The sequence below is a fragment of the Macaca thibetana genome, chromosome 16 (assembly GCF_024542745.1).
Source record: "Macaca thibetana thibetana isolate TM-01 chromosome 16, ASM2454274v1, whole genome shotgun sequence".
NCBI lineage: Eukaryota > Metazoa > Chordata > Mammalia > Primates > Cercopithecidae > Macaca > Macaca thibetana.
The window spans coordinates 3,373,343-3,385,929 of NC_065593.1; the positions used below are offsets into that span (position 1 = coordinate 3,373,343).

General features: G+C 51.7%; 1 protein-coding gene and 1 pseudogene across 1 annotated transcript in view; one reads left to right on the top strand and one right to left on the bottom strand.

The window, feature by feature from the left end:
- The window catches only part of DRC3 (dynein regulatory complex subunit 3), a 48,813-nt gene that overhangs the window by 28,162 nt on the left and 8,064 nt on the right, over positions 1-12,587 (bottom strand). The window contains exons 4-5 of the mRNA XM_050763499.1: positions 8,819-8,935; positions 4,666-4,832 (exon numbers count right to left, since the gene is read on the bottom strand). Coding sequence (XP_050619456.1) covers positions 4,666-4,832; positions 8,819-8,935 — 284 coding nt within the window. The remainder of the gene's footprint in view (positions 1-4,665; positions 4,833-8,818; positions 8,936-12,587) is intronic.
- Positions 9,074-11,888, top strand: LOC126938713 (brain protein I3-like; annotated as a pseudogene).

Sequence of the window (12,587 nt, forward strand, 5' to 3'; positions counted from 1 at the left end):
AGGAGTGAGCCACTGCACCTGGCCACCATTGGAGTTTTAAGTGTGTATGGGTGGGGAGGCGGGGAGACAGGACCTGATTTAATTTTTAAGAGATCTCCCAGCAAGATTCCACAAAGTGTGTTGTAGAAGGTGAGAGGCGACAGGCTGCCTCATCATTGCTGGTGGCTTTGTAAATAGTTCCACTTCCACTTGGCAAGATCTGTCAAAATTTAAAATGCACATGCCCTTTGGCCTAGCAATTCCTCTCTAGTTTATCTTGCAGATGGCTTATCCAGGTACAAAGTGACCCCTGTTTAAGAACGTCCACTACAAACTGTGTGTAATGGCACTAGATTGGAAACAACCTTGATACCTGCCTACAGGGAACTAGGAACCCACATCACGCTGCACCTGAGTGATGGAATGAGCCAGCGGAGAGGGCGAGCTGATGACTCAGGAGGAAAGGAGACACCAAAGGCAGGTGCTTGGAGGGTAGCTGGACAGATGTGACAATCATGCACAATGTTTAACACAAGACTCTTGGAAAGACACACATGTAACTTCGAAGCGGCTGGGGCCTCTGGAAGGGAAGGACAGAGGCCAGGAGTGAGTGAACCTCTTTTCTGTGTGCCCTGCATTCTGCTTAAACATCTGTTTTTAATGCAATGAGCAGAAATTAACATAAGCCTAATAAATATATAAATGACAAGAAAGTACATAATTAGATGCCAGATAAACAGGGCAGATAAGGACTAAAATCAAAGATGCTTGGGGTTTGGAGCTAGTACCTGAGAAGTATCCGTCAGGACTCTCTGGGTCAGGTCATCAAGAGGGCGAGTGCCTGATTGGGTGAAGAGCATCTAGGGACTCCAGGGTCCCTGGGATGCGGCCAGACCTCGGGAGCACCTGACCCAGACATCTCAGCATTCCCCAGCAGCTTGTCCCCATGGGTCGTCTTCCATCCTCTTTCTCTCTGGGGATGGGCTTTACCAGCTTCTCCCATATTCCAGAGGGAATACCTGGCACCCAGCACCCCACTGGGAAAGGGTGATGGGATTTCCTCCTGCCCAGTCCCTGCAGGGGCAGGATGGGAGAAAGGCAAGAGTGGGGTGTCCCGGCAGGGCACAAGCACGTCTACCTCACACTGTCCATGCCCTCTCATGCCCAGGCCTGGCCCTTCAGAGGGACAGGGCCTCAGCTCCATTAAACTTTCCAAATGTCCAGAGGAAAACAAACAGAGAGGAGATTCATTCACATGAGGGCCCTGGGGTGCAGGACCCACCAAGACAGGAACATCTGCTCAATCTCAGAGTTTCAAGCAGCAAGGTTTGGAGTTGCTTGGGGTTAGCTCTTAATCTGAATGTTCTTTTTTTTTTTTTTTTTTTTGTTTTTTTTTTTTTTTTTTTTTTTTGTTTTTTTTTTTTTTTTTTTTTTTTGAGGCGGAGTTTCGCTCTGTCTCCCAGGCTGGAGTGCAGTGGCCGGATCTCAGCTCACTGCAAGCTCCGCCTCCCGGGTTTACGCCATTCTCCTGCCTCAGCCTCCCGAGTAGCTGGGACTACAGGCGCCCGCCACCTCGCCCGGCTAGTTTTTTTTTGTATTTTTTAGTAGAGACGGGGTTTCACCATGTTAGCCAGGATGGTCTCGATCTCCTGACCTCGTGATCCGCCCGTCTCGGCCTCCCAAAGTGCTGGGATTACAGGCTTGAGCCACCGCGCCCGGCCAATCTGAATGTTCTTGACTGTCATTTTCCATGCACTTACTACGTGCCAGGCCCTGTATCAAGCACAAAAGGTTCTCTAATGGATCCATCTTCACAGCAACCCTATGGAGTAGGAACTACTATCATTCCCATTTTACAGGTGGGTAAATGGGCACCCAGAACTCAAAGTCACTGGCCGAAGGTCAGGCAGCTGGTAGGTGGCAGCGTTGAGATCTGAACACAGGCTGACTAAATCTCAGCTCTCGAGTTCGCCTGTGCCCTCCATGCCTCATCCAGACATCCTGCTGGCAAGCATTTGGCTTCCTTGCCCTTACAGGGCAGGGCAGGCTGGACAATCAGGACTTGAGCCCTGCAAAGGGTATTGGCTGGGTTTGGATGCTGCCTGTCTGGCATGCAGGGCAAACTTCTGAGACTGCACCACCTCTGTGGCTTGACCTGGTGGAATTGCCAGTGACAGCTCGGTGCTCCCACCCCAGGCTGTTCACGTAAGCCCAGCCTGGCCATCTCCCAGCCATGATGTTAGGCTGAGGGTCAGTGTCGACCCTGAGGTGGCTCGATCAGACTGAAGGGCCACTGTGAGAAGGAGAGTTCTTGCTCTCTCCATCCTGCTAGATGCAGACAAGGAAGCCCGTGTCCTTGACTGCGACCAGAAGAGAATCAAGCTCTGGGGAGATGCTGAGGACGGCAGAGCCCAGAGGCAGAAGGAACTCACGTCCTTGAAGCTCTGCTGATAAGCACCCCTTCCTTGCAGTGCCAATGATCACGCCACTAAATGCCCTTGTTGTTTGCCGCAGGGGCTCAGCTTACCTCCGGCTTCAGCTGTAGCCGTGAGAGACCGTAGCTGGCAGTGTCCTATCTCATTACTCACTTTCTGCCTCAGATGTCTCTGAAGCCAAAGAAGCCCACCCAGCCCAAAAGCCAGGTGGCGAGGAAGCTAATCCCCCTGGGATCTCCCTCAGCTGGTGGGGGGATCAATGCCTCAGGCTCCTGTCCTTAGATGGTCACTTCTGGGAGGCATTCTGGACACTTCCGAGGCCCAGGGGGATCCTCCCTCATCACCTGCGGCAGCAGTCTCGGTGACACACCTGTGTGTTGGTTCTTCCCGGCCTTTCTTACTCCAGCTTCCTGAAGCCACCTCTCAAACCGGCCAGCTGCATGCAAGGCCCTGCCTTACCTCTGCTTCCCGCCAGTTTGGGGCCAGCTTCCCTTACCTGCAGGTACAGTATCCTTTCTGGTGGCACTGTCCTGGGGTGACCATTCTCACGATCCCCCTCAAACCCATCCTCACGGGGGTGGATTCCTTCCTAAATGTAGACCTGCCCCAAATACATCTCAGACAGAAGCCTCCTCAGCTCCCACTGCTTCTCTGGCCATCCTGACTGACTGTGGCGAGGCCCGGCCACATCCTGGGCCACATCCTGAGCCCCACCCTGCACCACACACCTTTGACCTCGTCCAGGGACCCTGTGCTCCTCAACGGCGAGTGCAGGCAGGCATTCCCAATGTACCTCCAGGCCTTTGCTCACACCATTCCCTCCTCCTGGGAAGCCTTTTCCTTCTGCTGGATGGCAACTTCTAGTCATCTCTCAGTGAGTCTGCACCAAGTTCCCCTCATCCCAACACTCACAGGAAGGCCCTCAGCTATGACAGTCCTCCATTTGTTAGGAACATACTCCAGCCTGACACCGAACCAAATGCGTTACATTCATGGTCCCACTTGATTCCTGCGAGGGCCTGGGCAGGGGGGTCATGGCCATCGTCTCCATCTGACAGATGAGGAAACGGAGGCATAGAAGGCTTGACCCTTGGTTGGGTTTAGATGCTCCTGTCGTGTGCAGGGCAAACTTCCGAGACTACAGTGCCTCCGGGGTGTGGCCCCGCTGGACAGCTGGACAGCCCTGCTGGACAGCTGGACAGACTTATATGCCGGTCACAACTCAGTGCTTGACCCTCCCGGGCCACTCATCTAAGCCACCATGACCTGCAGCTGGGATCTGAACCCAGGCCGCCTGACTGACCTAAGCAGAAAAGGAATCTTTAGAGGCTACTGGACAGCCCCCAGGGTTGGTGGGTTGCAGAAGCAAAAGCCAGGAGCCATCTGATGTATCGCCTCTGACACAGGACCCTTAAAGCTGCCACCACACCCCCAGCTGTGTCCACTGCCACTTGTGCACACCCCTAAGCCTCGGGGTGCCCTCCTACCATCCACAGGCCTTATTTTATTGTTCCTCGGGTCACCGGCTTCTTGTCTCCTTGTGTCTTGACTATGGGGGTGTGTGCTGGTCACTCCAAAGGGACCACATCTTGTCTGTCCCTGTTCCTAGTGAGCACAGGACATATGCCCAACATTAATAGGTACTTGTCTCAGCAAATGTTTGTTACATAAGTGTAAGATTTGGCCGGGCGCGGTGGCTCAAGCCTGTAATCTCAGCACTTTGGGAGGCCGAGACGGGCGGATCACGAGGTCAGGAGATCGAGACCATCCTGGCTAACCCGGTGAAACCCCGTCTCTACTAAAAAATACAAAAAACTAGCCGGGCGAGGTGGCAGGCGCCTGTAGTCCCAGCTACTCGGGAGGCTGAGGCAGGAGAATGGCGTAAACCCGGGAGGCGGAGCTTGCAGTGAGCTGAGATCTGGCCACAGCACTCCAGCCCGGGCGACAGAGCGAGACTCCGTCTCAAAAAAAAAAAAAAAAAAAAAAAAAAATTAGTGCAAGATTCAGGGAAAGAACCGCCACTAATGTGGAGGTTGTAAACTAGTGCTCTCCGATGAATTTTGTTGGGTTAAGCGTGGTATTTAAACATTAGCAAATCCCTCGTGGAGTAATCTGGATTCCTGGCTTTTCCAGGAAAATGAGAAGATCTGGAACACTCAGCCTGTACTTCCCCTCGCCACAAACTCCCACTCAACCCATGGCGCTCCAGGCCCTGCAGGTGTGCGTGAGGGCGGGCTGGGCGGCCACTCACGTTCATCATGTTGTCAATCTGGTTGTTGCCCAGCGACAACACCTGCAGCTTGACGAGGGCGTCCAGGGAGTCGATCTTGGAGATCCGGTTGTTGAACAAGCTCAGGTCCTCCAGGTTCACCAGTGTGTCCAGCCCCTCAATGGTCTCAATGTTATTGAAGGACAGATCTGGGAAGAAGAGAGGGTTGTGAGGGTCTGCTGCCTGGGTCAGGGGATGGGCTGTCCTGAAATAAAATCATCAGGGCTACTGAGTGCCCTGTGAGCCAGCACCAAGCTGCCAGGGCCAGAATTTGACTCACTATCTAATAGTTTGTGAATTTTTTTTAGAAGCGGGTGTGGATTCTTTCCTGCCGCCTTAAATGTTCACCGCCCTCTCCAGTTCTGCCAATCATCCTCCTGGCTGGGGACATGCGGGCAAGTACTGTTGTCTATGCTCTGTCATAGTTCCGGGAAGAAAATGCTAACCTTCAGGTCTGAAGCAGTGCCCTTGGGGGTCACGGGTAGACAGTGGTGGAGTGTCCCCTTTCCTCACACTGTGGCATTTTAGCAAGACCACCTCCTGTCTGCTTTGCATTTACGAGTTTATCAAGCACTCATGTGTATGTCCTCTGACAGCAGCCCTGAGTGGTAGTTTGGAATTTGTCTCCCTGTTTGATCATTTGGGAAGCAGAAGCTCAGAGAGACTCGGTGATTTGCCCAAAGCCACACAGCTAACCACGGTGGGGCCAGAGTTCATCTAAGGCTTCTCCCTGGACATGTGGTAGGTCAGTTTCTTCCACCTCCCTCACAGCTGTCTCAGGCTCCCTCATCAACTGTAACCTCAACCCCAACCGAGACTTCAGACTAATTCCACATCTTTGGGAATAAAAGTACCATCTTTTTTTTTTTTTTTTTTTTTTTCCGAGACAGGGTCTCACTCTGTTGCGCAGGCTGGAGTGCAGTGGTGCAATCACAGTTCATTGCATCCTTGACCTCCTGGGTTCAAGTGATCCTCCTGCTTCAGCCTCCTGAGTAGATGGGACCACGCGCCACCACATCCAGCTAATTTTTTAGAATTTTTCTTATAGAAACAGGCTCTCACCATATTGCCCAGGCTAGTCTCAAACTCCTGGGCTCAAGTGATCCTCCCACCTCGGCCTCCCAAAGTGGGGATTATAGGTGGGGATTATAGGTGTGAGCCACCATGCCTGGCCTAAAAGTACTTTTTCCGCACCACAGGTTTTCAGGCTTAGTTGGCAGGTAGGGCTGTTATCTTGTCCTGGAACACCAATGGCCTAGAAGCCAAAAATGAGCATTTTTCCTAGGCTTGGAAATATGAGCATGATAACCACAGTGATCACATTTAAAAGGTGATTTGGGGCTGGGTGTGGTGGCTCACACCTGTAATCCTAGCACTCTAGGAGGCTGAGGTGGGTGGATCACTTGGGGGGTCAGGAGTTCAAGACCAGCCTGACCAACCTGGTGAAACCCTGTCTCTACTAAACATACAAAAATTATCTGGGCATGGTGGCACATGCCTGTAATCCCAGCTACTCAGGAGGCTGAGGCACGAGAACCACTTGAACCTTGGAGGTGGAGTGAGCCAAGATTGTGCCACTGTACTCCAGCCTAGGTGACGAAGTGAGACTTTGTGTCAAAAAAAAAAAAAAGTGATTTGGGAGTTGAGTTTAACCACATCTTAACTGAGCCTCCTCTGCATATGAGGGGATGCTCACCTGTTGACATTGAGACCAATGATAACTGTCCTTTCTCTATGCCAGGCCCTTTAAGTGCATTACCTTGTTTAATCCTCATAGCAGAGATATCATACCATTTTATAGATGAGGAAACGGAGATTCAAATGGGCCTTATGGTAATATGCTCAAGGTAGCACAGCCCATAAAGGAATTGAGGTTCAGGTCAGGTGTGGTGGCTCACGACTATAATCCTGGCACTTTGGGAGGCGGAGGCAGGTAGATTGCTTGAGGCCAGCAATTGGAGATCAGCCTGGTCAACATGACAAAACCCTGTTTCTACTAAAAATACAAAACATTAGCCAGGCATGGTGGCACACACCTGTAATCCCAGCTCCTTGGGAGGCTGAAGCATGTGAATCATTTGAACCCGGGAGACGGAGGCTGCAGTGAGCCGAGATTGTGCCACTGCACTCCAGCCTGGGCGACAGAGCGAGACTCTGTCTCAAAAACAAAAAGAAACTGAGGTTCACAGAGTGGACTATCTTGTGCAGAGTCAGTGTGTTGGCTGAGCTGGGGTTTGAATGGGGGTCTAACAAATGACAGGCCTGCACGCTTCCTTCCCCACCGCGCCACCGGGTTCTGTTCTTGGGAGGCTTAGCCCCCTCGCTAGTGGTGTGCTAGCAAGTGTTTACCAATGCGGGCGGAGGAAAACCCCTGATTTGAGGTGCTTGCTCATTTCTGTGGTGTAAATACTCCCACTGTGGCCAATTTCAAGCTACCAGCGTGGCATCCCTGGAAGCAAAGTTGAGAAGAGCTGTGTACAGCCAGTGCTAGCCAGCTCCAGCACATCCTCAGCCCCGTGCACGTCAGTGTGAGAGGTCGTGCTGAACCATGGGAGTGCCACCTCCCTAACCCCCATCCTCGGCACCCCAGGGACCCAGCTTTTCTAGCTGTGGTTGGGTCCCTGGGCATCTAGTGCCATGGCTGGACAAAGACCAGCTTCTGACTATACTCTGAGGGGCAGCATGACCTCTTACCAGAGCCTGCTGTCACTGCTCTAGCACCCCCATCCCAGGGAGCACTGGCTGTCCGTCCAGTGACCCTTGGAAGCATGGATGGCCACTGCAAGGGGTCGAGGGAATGAGCTGACTAGGAAGTGTGTGTGTAGGGGTGCCAAGTAGTAGGAAGATAAGCTTTTGTTAGGGAGGGAACAAAGACCAGTATTCAAGTTTCTCTCTGGGTAAGCAGACAGAAACAGGGGGCTGTCATGGGGCTCAGTGGCACTTGCTTTATGTCTGAGAGACAGCCAGGCCAGGGAGCTCCTGCTTAAAACCATGGCCTTCAGGAATCAGCATTAATGGGTGCTAGGGTGCAGAGAAATGAGAAACCTGGGACAAGAGACCTGGGCCCAGGTGTCAGAGGACCTGGCTGTGGTTTGGTTCTGCTACCTATAGCACGTGGCTCCATCAAGCTGGTCAGCCTCCCTGAGCCTCAGTAGCTGCATGTGTGAAATGGCAGCATAACCCTGCCTGTGGGTTTGCTGTGGGCTTGCAACTGTTAGCACAAAGGAGGTTGGGAGTGTTTGGCAAACTGGGAGGCTCATGATGCCCCAGGGTGCCCTTATTACCAGGAGACCACCTGATAGGATGGAGGGAATGTGGGCTGTGAGGTCAGACAGGCGTCAGGGTGAGTCCCAGCTCTGATACTTCTCGGTCGTGCAGCTTTGGGCAAGTGCCTGGGGCTCTCTGAGTCTCAGCTCCTCTTCTGTAGGTTGGGATTATAACAGATGCCCAACTCTTAGTATTAAAATGGAGGTTAAACAAGACAGTGCATAAGGAGCTCTCAGGCCCATGACCTTTTCCCTGCTAGGGGCCCACTGGCCCTCACCAGATGTGAGGATGCTCCTAAGAGGCCAGCAGAAGGAACACCTCATCAAAACCCTCCATGGCCTTGGCAGTGAGGCCTGATGCGGTGCAGTGACCTTAGTTTGCTCATCTCTATGATGGAGATGCTGTGTGAACTGAAAGACTCATATGGAAAGCATACAGGCCCCACTTAGCATGTAGTTAAGTGCTTGAAACACACTAGCCTCTGTGACGATTATTCCTGGTTTGATCTGGGTCCCACCAACCAATGATTACCTGTCGATGGTTATCTGTCAGCCTGAGTCTAGATTAAATAGGAGTCCATAGCTGCCCCTTTGTGCCCCATCCAGACTGAAAGTTTGGGCAGGTAAGAGCAGAATATTCTGTGGTCCTGTGTCTGAGCACATCTTTGCTGTGTTTTGCCCAGCACAAGCCCTAGGCTTTTAAAAAATAGCAGCTTTCTTGCTCCCAACAGGCAGAGCTTCTGCCGTACCCTGGCTAATGATGGCCCAGCAGCTGAGTGTCACATACAATTATTGTCTCCTGGGAAGGCAATAACCTTGGCAGGGTGTCACCTTTGATTAGGGTGGACACACACAGGAAAGGGCCTTACCCAGCCAGACCAGGTGTGTGAGGTTCTCCAGGCCCTCGATCTTCTCAATGATGTTATTGTCCAGCTGCAGCTTCCTCAAGTTCTCAAACTGCCAGAGGTTGTCTATGCGGAGGATGTCTGAAATAATGGAAGCTGATTCCAGCCTCAGGTTAGGGTCAGAGTTTTGTGCTAGTGTACTGGAGGAGTGAGGCAGAACCATACAAAAGGAATCTACCACTCTTCTGCCTTGCCCTGGAGTACGCAGGCACCCTGCAGATGTGGACTGAGCATCGAGGAACCTTGTGTCCCTGTGAGGTGGGCGGGGATCGGTACTGCCACCCAGAGCCACAGAAAGACCTAATAGGTCTACTAGTGTGGGGCTAAGAAGTCGTTGGTGTGGGAGTGAACTGGACCTGGCCTGGGCAGGAGACTCGTTTGTGCTGTCTCTGAGGCCGGGCCAGGGCCTCTCCAGGAGGCTGGTTCACCTTGGGACACAGGACACAGGCAGAGGCCTTCCTTCCACAGTGTGATAAACAGAATGAAAACATGTGTCTCTGTTGGTGGGAGGGTTGATTACCTCATTCAGCCTTTTTGGAGCGTTGTTTGGCAATGTTTATTGAAATATTTCAAGTCGGTGCCCTTTGACCTATAATTTCTCTACATGAAATCTGTCTCCACACTTGTGTATATGTCCAAAGAAATCCCTCAGGCACATAAGGGTCAGAAAAGCTCCCAAATGTCCATACGTAGGGGATGAGATAAGTTATCCATGCAAGAATGAGTTCCTGATGTCATGGAAGTGCCTGGCCCCTGTGGCCTGTGAAGACCACCCACGCCAGCTACACAGCTGGTTCATTCCATTTGCTAGGTAAGCCAGAGTTTGGTTTTTGTCACTGGCAATCAGGAGAGTTCTGAATAACACATATGTATAAGTAAATATGTACTGTATATATAACACTCTAGAGGCCAAACTTATCCGCCAGCTTTTCCCAGAAGCCACATACAGCTCTGTTGTTTATACACTCCTTTTTTCCATATTTGCTTTTGTAATGATTTCTAAAATTTATAAAATTAGAATATGCTCATTAAGGGTGAGCGCGATGGCTCACACCTGTAATCCCAGCACTTTGGGAGGCCGATGCAGGCGGATCACAAGGTCAACAGATCGAGACCATCCTGGCCGACGTGGTGAAACGCCATCTCTACTAAAAATACAAAAAATTAGCTGGATGTGATTGTGCATGCCTGTAGTCCCAGCTACTCAGGAGGCTGAGGCAGGAGAATCGCTTGAACCTGGGAGGCAGAGGTTGCAGTGAGCCAAGATCGCACCACTGCAATCCAGCCTGGTGACAGAGTGAGACTCCATCTCAAAAAAAACAAAAAGAAGCTCATAAAAGAACTAAAATAATACAGAAATGAAAGGAGTTTTAAAAATTGGTGCTAGGCCAGGCACAGTGGCTCAAGCCTGTAATCCCAGCACTTTGGGAGGCCGAGACAGGTGGATCACGAGGTCAGGAGATCGAGACCATCCTGGCCAACCCGGTGAAACCCCGTCTCTACTAAAAAATACAAAAAACTAGCCAGGCGAGGTGGCGGGCGCCTGTAGTCCCAGCTACTCGGGAGGCTGAGGCAGGAGAATGGCGTAAACCCGGGAGGCGGAGCTTGCAGTGAGCTGAGATCCGGCCACTGCACTCCAGCCTGGGCGACAGAGCAAGACTCCATCTCAAAAAAAAAAAAAAAATTGGTGCTGTGGGCCGGGCGCGGGGGCTCACGCCTGTAATCTCAGCACTTTGGGAAGCTGAGGCAGGTGGATCACGAGGTGAGGAGATGGAGACCATCCTGGCTAACACAGTGAAACACTGTCTCTCCTAAAAATACAAAAAAATTAGCCAGGCGTGGTGGCAGGCGCCTGTAGTCCCAGCTACTCAGGAGGCTGAGGCAGGAGAATGGTGGGAACCCAGGAGGCAGAGCTTACAGTTAGCCAAGATTGCGCCACTGCACTCCAGCCTGGGCAACAGAGCAAGACTCCATCTCAAAAAAAAAAAAAAAAAAAGAGAGAGAAAGAGAGAGATAGAGACCATCCTGGCCAACATAGTGAAACCCCATGTCTACTAAAAATACAAAAATTAGCTGGGCGTGATGATGCACGCCTGTAATCCCAGCTACTCTGGAGGCTGAGGCAGGAAAATCGCGTGAACCCAGGAGGCAGAGGTTACAGTGAGCCTAGATTATGCCACTGAACCAGCCTGGGCGACAGAGTGAGACTCCATCTTAAAAAAAAAACCAAAACAATTTGGTCTTGTGGCCGGGCACGGTGGCACACACCTGTAATCCCAGCACTTTGGGAGGCCGAAGCCGGGGGATTGCTTCAGACCAGGAGTTTGAGACCAGCCTGGCCAACGTGGATCAACACTGTCTCTATAATAAAAATACAAAAATTAGCTGGCATCCCTGTAGTCCCAGCTACTCAGGAGGCTGAGGCAGCAGAATCACTTGAACCCAGGAGGCAGAGATGCAGTGAGCCAAGATCATGCCACTGCACTACAGCCTGGGTGGCAAAGACTCTGTCTCTAAATAAAGAAATAAAAATAAAAATTGGTGCTAAGGCGTTGTGCCTCAGAAGAGCCTGAGCCGGCCAGTCTGCTGCATCCCTGCCATGTTCCCCACTGCGTCCCCTGCCAGGACCGACTGACCTGAGCTGGGCTGCCATGGACCACAGCCCCTGCTGCGGGAGTGGCTGCCCACCTACAACCTAGGGGCTGGCCAGGGCACTACGCACTCAGCTCGCATGGCTACGGCGTCACCCCTGCTGCCCAGCCCTTGCTGCTGCCCACCCTCCCCTTATGTCATCACAGGGATACCCACCCACCACCCCAGGGTCTACAACGGCCACAGCCGGACTATCACTTGGTACCCTGCCAATGCCATCGTCATCATGAGAGGCTGTCCCGTCTGCAGGCACAGGGTGCTGGAGGACTGCTTCACTTTCCTGGGAATCTTCCTGGCCATCATCCTGTTCCCCTTTGGGTTCATCTGCTATTTTGCCTTGAGGAAGTGAAGATGCCCCAACTGCGGAGCAGCCTTTGCTTAAAGGGAACGCCACACCTGGCTTTTCTACACCCAGCTGTCTTTTTCTAATGTACACTAGTTTTATTTGATTAAGCTTCAGGACTGTTTTGTAAAGTGAGGTGGGATAGATGTGGCACGCGGGAGCTGCGGTTTCCTGGAGCATGGAGAGGCAGCGCTGCTGCTCCTGAGGTTAATGACACCTCAATAAAGCACTGCTTTTATTTTTTGCAGTCTTCAATTTGAGAAAGGTGAGATATAATGTTTTCAATAAATGAGATTCATACCATTAAAAAAATAAATAAATAATAAAAATACAAATTGGTGGCCAGGTACAGTGGCTCACGCCTGTGATCCCTGCACTTCGAGAGGCTGAGGCGGGGGGATCACGAGGTCAAGAGATTGAGACCATCCTGGCCAACATGGTGAAACCCCATCTCTACTAAAAATACAAAAATTAGCAGGGCATGGTGGCGGGCACTTGTAGTCCCAGCTACTTGGGAGGCTAAGACAAGAGAATCACTTGAACCCGGGAGGTGGAGCTTGCAGTGAGCCGAGATCGCGCCACTGCACTCTAGCCTGGCGACAGAGCGAGACTCCATGTCACAAAAAAAAAAAAAAAAAAAAAGCCAGGCACTGTGGCTCACACCTGTAATCCTAGCACTTTGGGAGGCTGAGGTGGGCAGATTGCCTGAGCTCAGGTGTTTGAAACCAGCCTGGGCAA